We start from the raw sequence: 18,818 nt of genomic DNA, 5'->3' as shown, positions 1-18,818 counted from the left end.
GATGCTGGCGAAACGTCAGGAATAAACTCTTCTAGAACATGGCCACAGAGCCCAACCCCCCCTCCAAAAAAAGCACTAGTTTTGTGTTGCATTGTGTCGGTTTGTGTTGCCGTGAGGCTGCTTCCCCTTCCCGGATTCCTGCCCAGGGAGGGGTTTTTATGGCCGGTTCCCTTTTCCACGGGGGGCTGTTAAAGGTGCATTTATGGGCCCCACTGACACCTGGCCCGCTTGCGCTGGCCCTGGGGCCGGGATGCGCGGCTGCCTCTAATTAAGCCATCAGCCCTGCCTTAAACGAGGGCCCTGGGAACCGTGCCCTGGCTTTAATTAAGAGGGTGGGGCTCCCCTTCCTCTGCCATCCTCAACCCCTCCGGCCGGTTTTGAAGGGCACCAGGAGGATGGGATTTGTCATCCTTGCGGGAAGGCAACCCGGATGCTGGTTGTTTCTGACCAGGACCAGGACCTCGGAGGCCTCGCTCTCCCCCCTTCCCCAATAAATGTATTTATTGAAAGCTTTTATGGCCTCTCAGCCTGCCAGAGCTTCTAGAGATTTTTAAAAATACCCTTAAAAACAGGTTAAAACCATTTCAAAAAGAAGTTTTTTTCAGAAAGGCAACTTTAAGAACAGTTTCCAACAATCTCCCCCAAAGGCAACCCTAAACTGGTTTTGAGGACCAAAGGCGGCATGAAACAGTAAGAGCTTGGGCTCTTCAAACGCATTAGGGCTTGCCTACCTGAGTGATTTACTCCAAATTCCCTTGGGCTCGCCGCACCCTGTTTGTATGACGCAGGACCCAAACCCCAAATCGGGTGCGGAGTGCCTTCACGACATCTGCACACGATTTGGCTCCCCCCCCCCTTTTACCCCAAATTTAAGAAACTTACTTTTGGTCTGGGTTTTTGATTCTCTCTGCAGTGATAGTGGTCAGCTGCCTTCTCAGGTGGTCCTTGTGAGCTGCCCAATGCCAGCAAAGTGGGCACAAGTCCATTTGAGGTCAGAACAAGATGACCAGCATCCATAATGGCTCCTCTTTTTCCTCCTGGAGAGAAGTGACCACTGGGGTGTCCAGTGGGGTCCTGTCCTGGGCCCAATGCTATTCAGCATCTTTATCAGTGACTTGGATGAAAGAATATTCTTGCAGACAAGCTGGTAAAATGTGGGCTAGACAAGGCAACTGTTACATGGATTTGTAATTGGTTGACCGGCTGAACCCAAAGGATGGTCAGCAATGGCTCCTTTTCATCCTGGAGAGAAGTGACCAGTGGGGTGTCCAGTGGGGCTCTGTCCTGGGCCCAATGCTATTCAACATCTTTATCAATGACTCAGATGAAAGAATACAGGGCATGCTTAGCAAATTTGCAGTTGACACCAAATAAGGAGGAATAGCTAATACTCCAGAGGACAGGATCAAAATTCAAAATGACCTGAATAGGTTAGGAAGCTAGGCCAAAGCTAACAAAATGAAATTCAACACGGAGAAATGAAAGGTACTGTACTTCGGGCAAAAAAATGAAATGCACAGATATAGGATGGAGGACACCTGGTTTAAGGAGACTTATGTGTGAAAGGGATCTAGGAGTCCAAGTAGACCACAAGTTGAACATGAGTCAACAGTGTCATGCAGCAGCTAAAAAGGCTGCATCAATAGAAGTACTGTATAGGGTCTTGATCGAGAGAATTAATAATGCCACTCTATTCTGCTTTGGTCAGGCCTCAGCTGGAATAATACTGTATGGAACTCATCCGACTTCCCTAGACAGAGTGTCCAGTATTGAGGATCCAGAACAGAGGATACCTGGTCTCGTAAAACCATAAACCTGACTCACATTATTATCATTAATACTAAGACCCTGCCTTTTCCCACTATCAGGGCTGTGTGTCGCCATAAGTCAACAGGCGACTTGAAGGTGCACAGGGTGTTCTTCACTAAAGATCCATAATAGAGGATGCCTGGTCCCATAAAACCATTAACCTAAATTGCATTGTTATCATTCATAATAATAATGCCCTGCCTTTTCCCAATATTGGGGCTGTATGTTGCCATAGATCAACAGACAACATGAAGGCACACAGGGTGCACCGAGGATCCAGAACAGAGGATGCTCGATCCCATAAAACCATTAACGTGCATTGCATCATCATCATCATCATTATTATTATTATCATTGTTAATAATGCCCTGCCTTTTCCCAATATTGGGCTTTATGTTGCCATAGGTCAACAGAAGACTTGAAGGCACACAGTATCCAGAACAGAGGATACCTGATCCCATAAAACCATTAACTTGCATTGCATTATTATTATTATTATTATTGATAATTATGTTTTGCCTGTTCCTAATAAAGAGGCTTTATGTTGCCATGGGTCAACAGGTGACCTGAAGGCACACAAGGTGCATTGAGGATCCAGAACAGAGGACCCTTGAGCCGATAAAACCATTAACCTAAATTGCATTATCATCATCATCATCATTATTATCAGTACCGGAGCTATGTGTTAGCATAACAGGCACCTTGAAGGCATATACGCACATACCTTCCTATCGGTTCTAGCATTGTTCTGGAACTGGTTCCCAGTTCTTCCCTTTCAGTGGCCAAACTGGACTTCCCTCCCTTTCCAAGGAGCCCAGGGGTATTGGTACCACTCTTTCTTGTATTTTCCACTCCTTCGTATATTCCTCCTCTTTCTGGAACCCACTCTCACCTTTTGTTGAGTCCAATCCTTGCACATCTGGGATGGATTGAGGACAGGAATGAAGGCGAGCGGGGAAGAGGCCCCCGACTCCAGGGCCTTTGATGGGGAAAGCGGGCGACTTAAGCAGCCCAGAAGCAAGAGAACAGAGGATTTGATGGATGGATTGATTTCATTTCATTTGCAGGCTGCCTTCCTCCCATCCCTGGGGTTGCACTGCCCTATAAGCAAAAATGAACAGGGCAGATGTTTTCCATTCAAAACATTACATAAAAAAGAGAGTCTGCATTGTAAGACTTATACCCCGCTTCCCCATCCTGAGGCCCTCTGAATGTGTGGGAGGCCTGGGATAATGGGAATTGCAGTCCTCTCGTACATTGGGAGGGTTGCAGGTTGGGGAAGGTGTTTTTTATAGGTGCAAAAAATGCTCTCTTGCGTCTCCTTGGGATGTCCCTTAAATGAAGACCCTCCGATCTTTTTGCAAGCTTGAAAGTGCAACCTGGGCCTTGTGTGTTAAATGCTGTGTGTTGTATGTTAATGTTAGACAAATAATACAACCCTCCCTCTCTTTCCTAACCTCTCCTTTTTAATGATTTTCTTCCCCTCCTGTCTTTGGCTTCCCGTCCCGTCCCACTGTTGCACCCCTTAGGCATCGCAACCAACTTGGCGTCGCCCTGTAATTACCCAAAATTCCCAGTGTTGCCCTGGCTGATACACACACAGACACACAACTCACATACACACACGGCCCTCCTTCCTCCCGCCCCACCCTCGGGCGATGTCCCAACAACCTCTTTTATCATCTGATGGGGAACATGTTCTCTTGTGTTTTTAATTTCCTCTTGGCTTTATCTCGTCTGGGACGGGGAACCGTGGTTGGGGGGGGATATAGTGCCAGGGTCTCTCCTCTCCTCCTGGGGATGCTGGACCCACTTTTCGGCCCTATATTTCAAGCCCCCATAGCTGCTCTGCATGTGGGGTGGAACAAGGCCTACAGCAAAAACAAAAAGGAAAGAGGGGTGCAATTTGGAGAGTTGTGGGGGATCAGGAGCCATATTTTGCCCGGTGTCTAGGCTGGAGGGGAAGGTGGGTAGGGGAAAAGGGGAATTTATGGGGGATTGTGGTGGAGACATTGAAGAAAATGGCTTTCCCAGCCAGCGCATGGAACAAACACGCAGGTAGATTGCAGCACCGCGTAATTTATTTAAGCTTTTTGGAAATTTGCAGATAGATTTTGGAGCATTATTTTTGTGGTGTGGATGCATCCTGAGTGGTTTAACCCAGGATATTTTATACCCAAGTGAGAACTGGAACCTGGGTCCTCCCGAACCCTATCCAAAATATTGTCCTTGCTGGAAATTGTACTTTTTTGTTTTTAATAACTTTCCCAAGCTCTGGAAAGGGCATATCAGGGATACATAATGGTTTGAGTGTTGGACTACAACCCTGGAGACCAGGGTTTGAATCCTGGCTCGGCCATGTAAACCCTCTGGGTGGCCTTGGGCAAGTGGTCCAAGGATGACCATGGCAACCCCCCTCTGAAGATACTGGCCAAGAAAAATCCATGATAGGGTCGCCATAGGTCAGAATTGACTTGGTACACAACAGCAACAACACCAACACTATGGAGTTTATCATACGAAGAAGATCGGGAGTTTATCCATGAATATCCCGGAATAATCTCGTAATTACATGAAACAATTTCTCATGGTGCCATTTCTGCTTCATTTGCGGGATGCTTTAAAAATGCGCTTTAATCTCTCTTTTATGCTGAAATCAGCTCCAGTGTGATAAACTCCTATGGCATACATGCTTCTGACTTTGGTATTTTATGTCTGAGTGTTGTGTGCCTTCAGTGAAAGGGTTGCGTGTCATGCATGTTGCAAAACAAGGGTCTCCCTTTTGTTCCTAAGTGCCATCCAAAGAGAGATATGTAGAGGTCTGACTGGGATATGTCCCCCATGCGCCCATTTCCCAGGACACATGGAGGGATGGCAGATGCTGGTTTCAGTTTGGATGTGTGAAGTTTCGTGTGTATTTCTGCAGGACTTCAAGGCTACGTCTGGGGCATTGCTACTGATGCGGATGCAAGCGAGGGGGTGATGGGCGTTGGTTTCCTGGCCTTGGGCGGGGGCCCTGGCAGTGCTGATGGCCTGGCGCATTGGGGAAATGACGCCAGTCCTGCTTTTTATAAATATTCCACCAGCCCAGCGTCCACCTTTGACCCCTTCGCAAGGCTGGCTCGGCTCCCATGCGAGGACAGGGCTTGGGAAAACACAGAAAAGTTGGTCTTTTGGGTGGGTGGATGGGTGGGGTGGACTACAACTCCCAGAATCCCTCATACCCAGTGCTGCTGGAAGTGGGGGATTATGGGAATTGCAATTTAAAAAGCCCTTTGTCCAAGTCCTAGGCTGCATCTGCACTGCAAGAAATAACGCAGAGTGACCGGACCTCTGAATCACAAAGGAGGACAAAGCGCTGTGAGATGTAGGACGTTCAAGAAAATGGAGGGCCTTGCCAAATAAAAGCTCCAAACACCCGTAGGAATATTAATCCGTGCTTCTTAGTCATGCTTAGAATGGATGACATTTGGAAATTCCTCCTAGGCAGAAAAATGTAGGACATGTCCTGGAAAAGGAGGGAGTCTGGGTACTTTGAACAAGGTGCTGTAAAATGTAGAATGTTCAATGAAAGTGTAGGACCTAAAAAAATGTAAATGTGTGCTTCTCAGTCATGCTCGAAATGGAGAACATTTTGACATCCCTCCTGGACAGAAGGATGAAAAGTAGAGTTGTCTTGGGAAAAGGAGGACATCTGGTTACCCTAGGTTTGGCACCACTTTGCCATGGCTCAGTGCTATGGAATCCTGGGATTTGTAGTTTCGTGAGATATTTCACCTTCTCTGCCAGAGAGCTCTGGTGCCGCAACAAACTACGAACTCCAGATTTCCATAGCATTTAGGAATAGGAATGCTATTCTAATGTATAATAGCAAATGCATAGGAATGCACTTCCACACAGGGTGACAAGATGTCCTCCTTTCCCAGGACATGTCCTACATTTAAGCCTTCTGTCCAGGAGGAATTCCAAAATGTTTTCCATTTTGGGCATGGATTTACATTTATATGAGTGTTCTTAGCTTTTATTTTGGAATGTCCTCTATTTTTTTTTGGATGCCGTACATTTTGTGGTGTTAGGACTTCTGGCTGCCCTGCTTCCATCATAGAAAGTTAAAGCGGCGCCATAGTGCATTATTTCTGCGGTGCAGATGCAGTCCAAATTTAACCAGAGGTGCTGCCTCATGGAGGCGCATGCAAAGTATAGGGATTATATGAATTATTGTCCCTACAAAGAGGGGGAGGCTTTGCCCAATGTGGGAGCAGCAGAGTTTATAGTGTCCCAACTGGTGTTTATATCGAGGTGTGTCTGCTTGATATTAAACTGGAGTGGGAGGCCTGGGAATTGTTGCCGTTGGCTTCCTGAGATATTATTTGGGGAGACCGGGCTGTTGGGAATTTGCATGCATTTAAATGAATCCATGCTGCGCCTCTGAGCAACTTTAGGATCCTTCCTCCTGTCGTGGCGGAGATTACAATCTCCAAAAAGAGGGATTTGGTGGAAATTGGGGGTGAAGGGGTGGCTGTCTCATGAGGATCCCATGCGCGGGGCACCTGTCCCAAATCTCCAGGGGATCCAGAGGTTCTAGATTTTCATTTTCCTTTAAAGACCCCTAGAGTATCACTCCTTGCAAAGGGTCCCAGGAACCCTTTTTCCATCACTTGGTGGTACTTCACAGGGCAGTTTGAAGCCATGAACGTCTAACATCACAATTTACGCAGCTCAGAAAAAGTGCCCAGTTAGGTTTACCATTTGTCCCAAAGTGAAGGGCTTGGAAAATGTTTCATCCTTCTGGGCCGGTTGAAGCAACAAACTACAAATACCAGAATGTAAATTGATGGCAACATATAAATAAACTACAACAGAAATACAGTGGGACCTTGGTGTGTCTGCTGGCGTTTGGTTCCAGGACACCCTTGGATCCTAAAATCCCTGGATGCTCAAGTCCCATTATGTGCAATGGCCTGTTGTTGTTGTTGTTGTTGTTACAGTGGGTCCTTGATATCTGCTGGGATTTGGTTCCAGGAGCCCCCATGGACCCCCAAATCCCTGGATGCTGAAGTCCCATCACATAGACTTGCGTAGTCAAATGGTGTCCCTTATATAAAATGGCAAAAATCAAGGTTTTCTTTTTGGAATGGTGTATATTTTGGGAATATTTTGAAGCTGTGGCTGGTTGACTCCAAGGCTTCTGTCTGCAATGACTGTCTGCAGTGTTAAATATCAAAATGTAGTACATGGGGGGGGGGCGCTTTTTATAGGTTGATAAACCACCCCAGTCCTCTCTTGCATACGTTTATCCTGATCTGGTAGAAGGAAATGATGGCAACCCTGGACTTGGTTGTCTGCCACTCAGTTTTCAAAATCCCATTTTCATCTTTGGAACTCGTGTTTCCTTTAATGAGCGGCTTGGAAAGTGAAAACCTTTTGCTGTGCAGCAGCAAGAACAGGCTTCCTGATTCAGTGCCTCCGGCTGAGGCTAGATGGCAAAGACCATGGGGATAAAAACCTCTGAGGATCTCCTAATAGGGAGGGTCCGGAAGGAGGGCATTCTGGGAGTTGCAGTCCCTCCAGAGTAGCTCCGCTTCTGGATACGTACCCAGTCCTGTTTTATCTGCAGTTCCCCAGCTTGCTTGCTTTTTAAAATTAATTTTCCATATATAATAAAACAAAACATACAAACATAATAGAGATTCGTACCTTTTCAAAATCAGTTATTTTGCTGAACATCTAACGTAATTCACTTCCTGTTGCTGAATCCATTGGTGATGGCTCATTTTCCCTTCCTGTTTATTAATTACCGCTTATCTCTTTACATAATCATGATCCTTTAAAGGTTTCACAATGTAATTTACCCCCTCCCTCCCTCCCTTTTTTTTTACTAAAGAGTTTATCCCTCTGGGACTGATTCTGGCATTAAAGAGAGATCAAACCGCATTTAAAGCATCCTGCAAATGATGCAGAAATGGCAAGTAATTGCTCAAATGATTATCACATACAATTGCGCAAATAAAGCAATATCGGAAATGCATTGTTGGAAATGAAATCCCAAAAGTAAAAAGATGTGCATTAATGCTCCTTTGTGACCACTTTAATGGCGGGTTTTGTGCAACGCCGTGTGAAATCGTTCCATGTATTTACATGGTTTTCCTGGGATAAACTCCCAGTCTCCTTTGTGTGATAAACTCCTAAGTAATTCCTCTTATTTATCAATCTGATGTTATTTACATTACTTCTTTAAGTCCTTTTCATTTCACAATATTTTGTTATTGGAGTTCTATCTCATTTATCTAACTTTTCTCCAGTCTTCCTGTTAAGATCTTCTGGGCCTTTCATATCTAGTACTTTCCGTTGCCAGTCATTTACTGATGGTGCTTCTCTTTTCTTCCATTCGTTCATTATTCTTGCATATAGATAGGTTCTTGATATCTGTTTTGTGATTCTATGATTCTCTGGCTTGCACACCAATTGGGAGGCTTCTTTGAGTTGTAGTCCAAAGGAAGTCACTTTGTGTGCTTTTGTGATGGGGCTGCCATTCTGCAACAAATGAACAGGGTGTTTTTTTAGAACGGAGGCTGTGGGGTGATGACTTTCTTTTCCCAAAAGGATCTCTTTGCTTCTCTTTGAACACATGTGTCCCAGCTTTCATTTGTAAAACATTGGTGTGTGTGAGTTAACATATTGTAAAGCCAGCTTGAGGTTGTGTTGTTGGCATAGGACTCTCAGAGGTTGTCATTGTGTGCCTTCAGGTCATTTCTGACTTATCAAAGGTTGTTTTTTTTTGGAGGGGCTGAGAGAGTGTGACTTCCCCAAAGTCACCCAGTGGGTTTCCGTGGCTGAGCGGGGATTCGAACCCTGGTCTCCAGAGTCTTAGCCCAAAACCAAACCAGTATGGCATGTTGGTGAACCTCTTCTGATGAAATCTGGCTAAGAGAACCTTAGGAGTAAGTTGGGAGCATCTTGAAGGAGCATCACAACCAGGATCTTGGGGTGTGTGCATCTTTGTGTTCCTGCTCCCAAGTTGTTCCTTCTTGGGGTAGAAGGTTTTCTTTTTATTTCCAAGGCAACCCATTTGTGCAAAAAAGGTTCCTGGTGCTGAAACCCCACTCTCTCAAAATGACTTACCCAACCATCAGCTTTGCATCTTTCATCTCCTCTCTCTTGTCCCTTTCAGAAAGTCTCATGAACACCAAGCTGGAAACGGCGGACCTGAAATGGACGACATTCCCTGAGGATGGCCAGGTAAGGGAGGAAGGGGTCTGTTGGGCAGAGCCCCAGACTGCTTTTGGGGCTGAAGGGGTCAGGCAGGGCAGAGTGACCCTGGGACCACATGCAGACCTCAAGACTGGTTTCGTGGCCCTCCAGCTGAAAAGAGAATTGAATTGTTCTCCAGGAACCCTCTTACACGGCTCCATCCTAAGCAACCCTGGGATGTGTAGTTTCACAAGGGCTACCCAGATTTCTTAGTCAAAGAGCTCCTTTAGTACCTCCCTAAACCACAAACCCAGGATTCGAGAGGATGGCAGTATAAAGTGGAACCATAGCACTACAATTGTGGAGTCTGAAAGGGACCCCAGGCACCTCAAGGGGCGACAACTCGACTTTTCTAAAGATTCAGCCCCCCTTCCACCTGTTTCATTATTTTTTTAATTGCCAGTTTTTCAAAACCAAAGTTGTTGTTATTGTTGTTTTTGTCGTTTTTGTTGTTGTGCCTTCAAGTTGTTTCTGACTTATGGTGACCCTAAGGCGAGTGGGTTTTCATGGCAAGATTTATTCAGAGGAGATTTGCCATTGCCTCCTGCTGAGGCTGAGAGAGTGTGACTACTTGCCCAAGGTGACCCAGTGGGTTTCCATGGCTGAGCTGGGAATCAAACACTGGCTGCAACAACAACAAGTCCTCCACGTTCCCTGGGGAAACTGGAAGAACTACAAATAAAAGACCCACTACTTTTAAACTTGAGAGAACACTTCTCTAGGAATTTCCAATGCACCTCTGTGGACAACATGCACCAGAGGCTGAGCATAGAATCATGCTGGAGGACCTCCAAATGCCTAGAGAACTGTAGTTTTTTGTGGGTTTTTTGGGCTATGTGGCCATGTTCTAGAACATCACCCCAAAAACCCACAAAAAACTATGGATGCCGGCCATGAAAGCCTTCAACTTCACGCCTAGAGACCTCTCTAGGTCCTCCAGTGCAACTCTGTGGTCCATATGTGCCAGATGTTGACCATAGAGTTGTCTTGGGGGACCTCCAAATGCCTCTAGGAATCTCTAGGTCCTCCAGTGCAACTCTGTGGACCTAGAGAGAATGTGTGAATCAAACCCACAAAAGTCAAAGTTGCAAATGTGGAGGTTCAACTGTATTTTTGGAGTATTTTTGAGCCATGGATAATTGAATCTGTGGATGAAGACTCCAGGGATATGGAAGGCCAACTATATTTAAAGGTAGACCTTTTCTGGCCATGGAGGATCTATTTTTTATTTTTTATTTTGCTAACGCAGCTAGTTATCCCTTCCTTGACATCTCCTCTAGCAGCTTCCTTCCTCCATTCTTGGTTCCGGTTGGAGAACTTGCCAAGTGAGTGGCTTTGCAAAAGCCGGCTGGGATCTCGCATTGTGGTTTCAACTGCTTCACCACAACCAAAAATCAAGCCCAGACAAAGAACGCGTTTTCTATACAAGCTACATCCGTTGCTTAATCTCTTAAGAAAAGAAAAGTTTCTGGGGGTGGACCGGAGGGGGGCAACATCTCACGTCGGACAGGAAATGTCGCCCATTTTAAATAGACTTGCCACCCTTGGAGCAAACTTATCAGACTCGATGGCCAAAAATAAACCCTAGCCACAGTTTTCCTCTTGTTTCCTCTGATCAGGATCCTCACCATGGAATGAGGATGTTTAAATGTTTTCCCACCAAAAGAATCCTTTCCTCTCCTTCAAAATCTAGTATTTCTCCCATTGGATAGCTTTGGGGGATTTTCCATGGGAAAACGGCACCACTGGGAAAAGGCAGCTGTGGGGCACCTTTGGGACTAGCGGGTTGTTTTTAAACATTATGAGCTTTTCCACAAGTTGCAAGGCTCCAAATCTCATGCTGTAATAAAGCCGTTAGCCAGAGGATCATAGAGCAGTTGAGGCGGAACATTTAGGGGTCATTTAGTCCAGCCCTGGAGTGATGCAGAAACAAATCACGGCTGAAACACCCCTGACAGGTGGGCCATCCAACTGCTATTGAAAAAGACCAATGGACGAGAGACCACCACCTCTTCAGGGAGTCTCTTCCACTATCAAAGATTTACATTTAAAGAACAGAACAGCGCATCTGCTCCATACGTGGGCGTGCCATATGTGGCTTCTGGTTTATGTGGAAGCCACGCTGCAATCTATTGAATGGCGCACGCACGCCACGAGCATGAGCCCCATTCTATTGAATGGGTCCCTAACTTAACATGGCATTTGCCTTACGCGGGGGGGGGGCGGTGTCCAGAACGGATCCCCGCATAAGGTTTACTCCAATTCTCTGATTCTATGCTTTATATCCCATCATTTTCCTGGCCCTGGGATTCAAAGCAGTTTATGACAGCTTAAAAACCAGAAATCAGTCTGACTGCTGGATTTCTTTTCCCCCTTCCTCCTTCCTTCCTGGCAGTGGGAAGAGCTGAGCGGGATGGACGAGGAGCAGAACAGCGTCCGGACTTTCGAGGTGTGTGGCGTGCGGCACCCCAACCAGAACAACTGGCTCCGGACCACTTTCGTGCCTCGTTCAGGCGCCACCCACATCTACGCCGAGCTCCGCTTCACAGTGGTGGAATGTTTCTCCATCCCGCGTGTCAACCGCTCCTGCAAGGAGACCTTCAACGTCTTTTTCTACGAGGCGGATAGCGACATCGCCACTGCCACTTTCCCGCCCTGGATGGAGAATCCTTACGTGAAAGTGGACACCGTGGCAGCCGAGCATTTGACCCGTAAACGGGTGGGTATGGAGGCCTCTGGGAAGGTCAATGTGAAGACCCTCAAGATCGGACCCCTCTCCAAGGCGGGTTTCTACTTGGCTTTCCAAGACCAAGGGGCCTGCATGGCCCTGCTCTCCGTCCGGCTCTTCTACAAAAAGTGTCCCTCCGTCACTGTCAACTTTACCCTATTCCAAGAGACGGTGCCCCGCGAGCTGGTCATGTCGGTCACTGGGCAGTGCGTGGCCAACGCCATCAAGGTCAGCTCCCGCCCGCTCAGCATGTACTGCCGGGAGGATGGGCAGTGGGCCGAACAGACTGTCACGGATTGTACCTGCAGCGCGGGTTACGAGCCCTCCGAGGAGAACACCAAGTGCCGAGGTACATGAATGGGATCCGGGGGAGGCTGTGAATGGGAGGAAATCAGAATACTGTGGTCCCTCCACATACGCCGGGGTTGGGGGTGCAGGACCCCTGTGGAAGGGGGAAGGGGGGAACGCAAATAAAAAACTACTACATTTTTACCTGAGAGATCACCTCTCTAGGAATCTCTAGGTCCTCCTGCACAACTCTCTGATCAACATCTGTCAGATATTTACCATAGAATCATGTTGTAGCAATAGCAACAGCATTTACATTTCTATACCACTTAATAGTGAACTCCACACTCTCGAAGCAGTTTACAATCTGTAAGCTAATTGCCCCCAACAAGCTGGGGACTCATTTTACTAACCTACAAAAGGATGGAAGGCTGATAAACCTTGGGATCAAACTCACAACCTTGTGGCTGCAGGACTGGCATTTTAACCACTGCACCACAACCTACAACGTCTAGAGAAGTGTTTTCTCTGGTAACCCCTTAAGTCTTGCAGTGCAACTCTATAGTCAATTTCCAGCAGAATTTCTCTGGAGGACCAGAGAAATAATCAAAACCCCAAAAGTCAAAGCTGATTTCTGTGATAAAGGGTAATCCAGGGCTTGTCTTTTATATTTTATATTTATGTTTTTTTATTGCTGTAAACCGCCCGGATTCCTTGTGATTGGGCGGGCTATACATAAATCTATTATTATTATTATTATTATTATTATTATTATTATTATTATTATTATTATTATTATTGTCTACACTTGCCAGAATAGTCTGGGCTGCCCCTGGAGTAGTCTAGCCACAGATTTGCTTAACATTTGCCCCTTGCCTTGTGGGTTTTCCCCAGTGATGACTGACTGCTGCCTTTCCATGTGGCCCCTGTTTGTTTCACGGAGCCACTGCTGTGGTCAGCATCAGGTAGCCAGCCATGCTGTTGACACTGGACACCTACTGCTGACCACAGAGTGACTTGTACTGGACAGAGGACCACATGCGAATAAGGCAACCGCTGTTGTCACTTAAACCCCCCTGCAAACCCACAGCCAATTATGAGTTATTGAAATGCAGATTAGTCTGAAGAAGCCCCAAATCAGGTGTGGGCATCGTAAAGAAAGTTCGGACCCAATTCTGGGTTTCAGCCGGGTGACCAGATGTCATAACTGGAAAGGAGGACTAGGCACCATAAAATGTAGCATATTTAAGAAAAATGAACTACAAAATAAAAGCTGGAAATTAATATAAATATAAATTCATACATGCTCAAAATTGCATGGGCTGAAGGTTGAAATGTAGGACATGTCCTGGAAAAGCAGGACGTCTGGTCATGCTGGGTTTTGGCCCTGCATTGTGTAAGCAGTGAGTCCGGGGAACTCATGGTAAATCACTCATGTAGCTAAGGCCCCTCTTGGGCCGGGCAAATTGCAGTCCCCTGGGCTTCACCTTTCTGGCCCTGGCAGCTCCCACTAAAACCCTCCCTGAAATTTGCCCCCCCAAATCATGGGGAAAGTCTCCAAAGATGTGTAAATATGGGAAAATACCCCCATCCCATGCCTCTAAATACCCCAGGCCTCAGTACTACCCCGAAATAACTCTGCTCCCCTCTTGAGTTCTTCTCAAAAGGCAACAAATGTATATGTGCTAGCTATTTTGAGAGGGACTAAACTGCTGCCATTTTGAGAAGGGCTGCAGAAGGAAAGGGAGTTCTTTGGGCTTGCTGGGGGGTGCAGCCTGTAATGGGGGTCCCGTGGGAGCAAAACTAGCCCTCGGTCCTGACATAGATGCCCCCCTGGATTGTCTGAGGTCTTTGGCAAAAGGACAGGACCTAATAAAGTGGCCCTTTTGGGATGGCAAGTCCCAGAATTCTGGGAAGCGCCAGCCCAAAAAGGTCATTTTTCCAAACTGGGTGAATAAGGCCAATAAACAGACTGCCTTCCCTGCCTCCATTAATTCTCCTTCTTCAAAGTCTCTCCCGTGGAATAATCATTGCATCTTCTGTCAGCAAATTCTGTGAAGTTAACGAATCAATTTGCACAACGAGGGAATAAAAAAATCTATTTGTTAGCAACAGACAATCTATTTCCTGCCAGAGCTTGGGACAAGTTACTTTTGGGGGGCTGAAACTCCCAGAATCCTCCCTTCACTGGTATGGCTAGTGGAAGGATGGGCAAGGTGGGATAAAGTTACTTTTTTCAAACTGCAACTCCTAGGATTCCACACAAGCAAGTTATTAATTAGAGACACACATCTGGGAACTGGAAGCCGAGTTTGGGAAGAGTTACTTTTTGGGACTACAGCTCCAAGAATGGGGATCAGGAACAAGATCTTAGTAGAGTGTTTATTGTTTTTTGGATTGCAACTCCCACAATCCCTCTGAGAATGAAATGTGGAACCAGACCTTGGGAAAGTTACTTTTTGGGGGATTTAACTCCCACAGTGGGATCTATACCCCAGAGCTTGGGAAAATTACTTTTTGGACAACAATCTGGATCTTAAAACTTAGGAAAGTTGTGGGTTCAGCTTCCAAAATCCCCCCAAAGAAGTCTCAAATTCATGCCAGCGCTGGACCCTGGTTTCCAGAGTTTGGGAATGTAACTTTTTTTGGACTGCAACTCCCAGAATACTGGATGGAGAGGATGTTAAATGAAAATTCAGGAAAATGACAATTTTGCAAGCATTGTTTGAGATGGGCTCCATTCCAGACCCTGGACTTCCATCTGGTCAGAGAGGGCAGTGCAGCCTAGTGAGTGAGAACAAGCAAGCCATAAAACCTGGAAATTGAGAGCCAGGCCCTGAGATCCGGAAAGCCTGACGTGGATCTAGAGAGATAAGCGAAAGCATGTTCAATTCATGCGCACATAAGGAGGTTGTGTATGCGCACATGTAAATGGAGGAGACTTTGAAGAAGGAAATGAATGGACAGGGCAAAGGTTTACAGTTTGAGATGATGTCCTTATCTAGAATTCCTAAATCCCAAATACTCCAAAATGGTTCACATGGGTGATGGGGACACTGACACCTTTGCTTTCCGATGGTTCAAGGTACACAGGCTTCATTCCATGCACAAAATTATTCAAAATATTGTGTATAAATTTACCTTTGGGCTATTGGTATGAGAAACATAAATGCATTTCATGTTCAGAGTCTGACAAAATTCCAAAACCCCTCTGGTCCCAAGCATTTCGGATAAGGGAGGCTCAGCCTGGATGCAGACAAAATAATGCTGCTGGCCCTGAGACCAGATCGGGTCCAACCTCTCCATTCATTCAGCTTTTTCATACTTCCCCAAAATGAGGGAATGGGCCATTATTTCTCCCTCAAAACACATAGGGATCCCACCAAATGTACTTAGCAGCAACCAGTTAATCCTCTTGGCTCTTTCCATCTTGCTGTGGTCTAGTCTTTATGCTTTTGCAAAGCCTCTCCTCTTTCCCTGCGCTATGGATGGTTTTTGAACTCTCCAGTCTGACAAAGAATTCAGGAGAATCCGAAAGCTTGCAGGTGTTTTTGCGATGCATTGATTTGTCCTAATAAATGTACAGATGTGAGAAAAAGAAAAGAGAGGGAGCAAGGGTTATGTGCGGGGGTATAAATCCAGAATGTGATATGTAGGGAACAGGAAAAGGTGGGATTAAAGCCCCTTTAAAGCCCCTAAAACTGACCGCCATTTGGCCTGCCCCCCCTTCCTTCCCAGCCCACTCTCTCTGGTCTCCAAGAAAGACCCCAAAAGGACCCTCTTTCCCCCATTATAGCTGCCTTTTCTCTCTCTGGCTCTCTCTCGGCTCTTCTGCCCTGGCCCTGAGAAGGAAGGGGTCTCTGAACTCCCGGCCGGCTTCCCTGGGGCTGCTCTGTGGGGCTCAAAGAATGCCAAATATCTGGGGGTCAAGGATAGCCAGCTTGCAGGCGGTGGTCAGTGGGAGGGAAGAGCTGGGTGTCCTTGAACACATCTCCCATTTCAACCACGTTTGTCCAGCTTTTCAGAGGCAAACATTCAAGAACTTTCCCTTTTAGGTCTCAAACAAACACCACGGAGCTTGGGAAAGTTGCTTTTTTTGGATGGTGACCCCAAAAATCCCAGAGGACCCACTTGTTGCTGCAAGAGAGTTGCATTTAGCGCTTGTGAAGAAGGTGAAAGAGCAGCCTCCATGTGCCCCCTTGAATCCTCCCCAGTATTCCTTTTTTATATTGACACTATTTTTAGGTGACAGTTGCCCAAAACCCATACCAGAACTACCCCAAACATGCAAAAGGGCCCTAAAAGATCTTTCGAACCCTGCACCTCCCACAGAAAATGCCTAGATTTCAGCCACGTACCGGCCAAAACAGTGGCCAGAAGTGACTTTTGGTCATTTTTGTTCTCTGGTTTGACCAATGTATGGCTTAACATGGGGATATCTTCCCACACTGGTGAGCAAGGCCTGACTGCAGCGGGGAGGGCCAGAAAGTTAAAAGGATTCACCGCACCCCCCTATATTATTATTGAAAAACATTGTTGGCACGACTGGTCAGAAGCCATTGTGAAATTTAGTCATGTTTTCCCCTTGTTTTCCATTTCTAGCTTGTACACCAGGGATGTTCAAGCCGTCCCAGGGCGAGGGGTCTTGCCAGCCATGCCCTGCCTACAGCATTTCGCAGGCTCCGGGTTCAAGTGAGTGTTCTTGTCGGGTCGGTTTCTACCGGACGGAGAAGGACCCCGTGACAAAACAGTGCACCAGTGAGTGATTGGAAACTGGGAAGAGTTTTGGGGGAAGGTTGTTTATCATTGCTTATGGCACGTGTTGTTGTTGTTGTGCCTTCAGGGGTGCATCTACATTGTAGAAATAATGTGGTGCTGGTACCTCACAAAACTACAAATTCTAAGATTCTGTAGGATGGAGTTAATGGTGCCAAACTGTATTATTTCTACAGTGTAGATACACCCAAGGTTGTTTCCAGCTTCAGGTGACCCTAAAGCAAAATTGTCTTCCTTAAAGCTGAGAGAACATGACTTGCCCTGGACACTTGGTGCATTTCAATGGTTGAGAGGGGACTTGAACTCTGGTCTCTCGTAGTTCTTGTTCCACATTCAAACCATGCCGCATCCAATATGGCAGCCTTCTTCTAAGGTTTTCTTGGCAAGATTTCATCAGAGGACGTTTGCCACAATTGCCTTCTTCTGAGGCTGAGAGAGTGTATTCAATAGCCACAGACATCTTTCATGAATCGGTCCCACTGATGCATGGTTTCCCAACCACCTTACTTCAGTGTCTGTTACCACATCTGTTGTGGTTTTTGCGTTTTAAGGTTGACTGACTTACGATAGCCCCATCCTAGGATTCTCTTAACTAGAGTTGCTCAGAGGTTTGTCTAAATCTGAGGCTGAGAGAGAGCGACTTGCCCATGGTCACCTAGTGAGTTTCCGTGACTGAGTGGGGATTCAAACTCTAGTCTCCTAGAATCCTAATCCAATACTCAAACCACTACACCACAATGTCTTATCATTATGGCAGTTACTTTTATGTTACATGCTTGGCGTGCAATGGAAACCAAATCAGGCACCTAAATGTTGCCTCTCCGGTTCACTAGGGAGGTAAAAATCCCAAATATTTTGTCCTCATGTGAATGGATGAATAATTTCCATAATATGCTTTCTGCTCTGGGGGGGATCCATATTTCCAGGCCATTTTTAATTTTTTATTTGTACATCCTGAATCGTTCCAGGCAAATAAACAATGGTTTTTCACACACAAAAAGTGGCTTTTGCCCAGAAAACAGTTTTCTGCAGAGGAAATATGCTTTCTGCGCAAATAACCTCACATTTACCCATTTAGAAAACCATCTGTATTTCTGCACAAGTAATTTCCCCAGAACTCCCCGACAACAAGGATCCCAATGTGTGAATACAAGAGTCTCCTTCCTCTGTGATCCCTCCCAACAGGAAATTAATAACAGTGCATCTTTTTCCATTTCTTCTGCTCAGCCACGCCGTCTGCGCCACGCAGCATCGTAGCCAAGATCAACGGCTCGGTGGCCCTCTTGGAGTGGAGCGAACCATTGGAAAATGGTGGCCGGGATGACGTGGCCTACCATGTCCTCTGCACCGAGTGTCCGGAGCGGCAGAGCTGCCGGCTTTGCACCCGCCTGGCCTATGCACCCCGGCCCCGGGGGCTGGTGGACCGGACGGTGACTGTGGAAGGACTGCAGCCATACATCACCTACACCTTCCAGATCCAAGCAGTCAACGGCGTCTCGGATCTGAGCCACAACCCGCCTCATTCGGAGTCCATTAACATCACCACCAACAAAGATGGTGAGTATACCTCTACTCTGGGATCTGAGTGCAAAGCAGGAACAGTTTCTTTTTTGGGATGCCAACTCCCAGAACCAGGTTCCTTCCAGCTGGGTAGAGACCTGAGAAGTGTTCCTTTTCGGATTACAAAGCCCAGAATCCTTTCAGCCAGCAGGGTCCAGAGCTGGGAAAGTGTCTTTTTTGGATTACAGTGCCCAGAATCCACCACAGCCTGGACACAGAATGGAGAGATATTCCCTTTTTTGGACTACAGTTCACAAATTATATCTCCAGCATGGGTTTAGACTGAGCTTCCAAATGTTTGTTTCTAGTGAGATTAGAAACAGGGCCAGCAAGTGGCTTGGAATGGCCTTTTGCCCAAAGGAGTCCTTTTTCCATTGGTTTTTGAACTCCTCCTTATCTTCTTTGG

General features: G+C 46.5%; 1 protein-coding gene across 9 annotated transcripts in view; it reads left to right on the top strand.

The window, feature by feature from the left end:
* The window catches only part of EPHB4 (EPH receptor B4), a 60,863-nt gene that overhangs the window by 26,722 nt on the left and 15,323 nt on the right, over positions 1-18,818 (top strand). For all 9 annotated transcript variants that reach the window (XM_042476368.1, XM_042476372.1, XM_042476369.1 and 6 more), the window contains 4 exons: positions 8,981-9,048; positions 11,456-12,137; positions 16,679-16,834; positions 18,080-18,409. In XM_042476368.1, the coding sequence (XP_042332302.1) occupies positions 8,981-9,048; positions 11,456-12,137; positions 16,679-16,834; positions 18,080-18,409 (1,236 nt within the window). The remainder of the gene's footprint in view (positions 1-8,980; positions 9,049-11,455; positions 12,138-16,678; positions 16,835-18,079; positions 18,410-18,818) is intronic.

The sequence above is a fragment of the Sceloporus undulatus genome, chromosome 6, assembly GCF_019175285.1.
Source record: "Sceloporus undulatus isolate JIND9_A2432 ecotype Alabama chromosome 6, SceUnd_v1.1, whole genome shotgun sequence".
Classification (NCBI taxonomy): Eukaryota; Metazoa; Chordata; class Lepidosauria; order Squamata; family Phrynosomatidae; genus Sceloporus; species Sceloporus undulatus.
The sequence above is the reverse complement of the archived record's forward strand: the minus strand, read 5'-3'. Positions and strand labels throughout refer to the sequence as shown.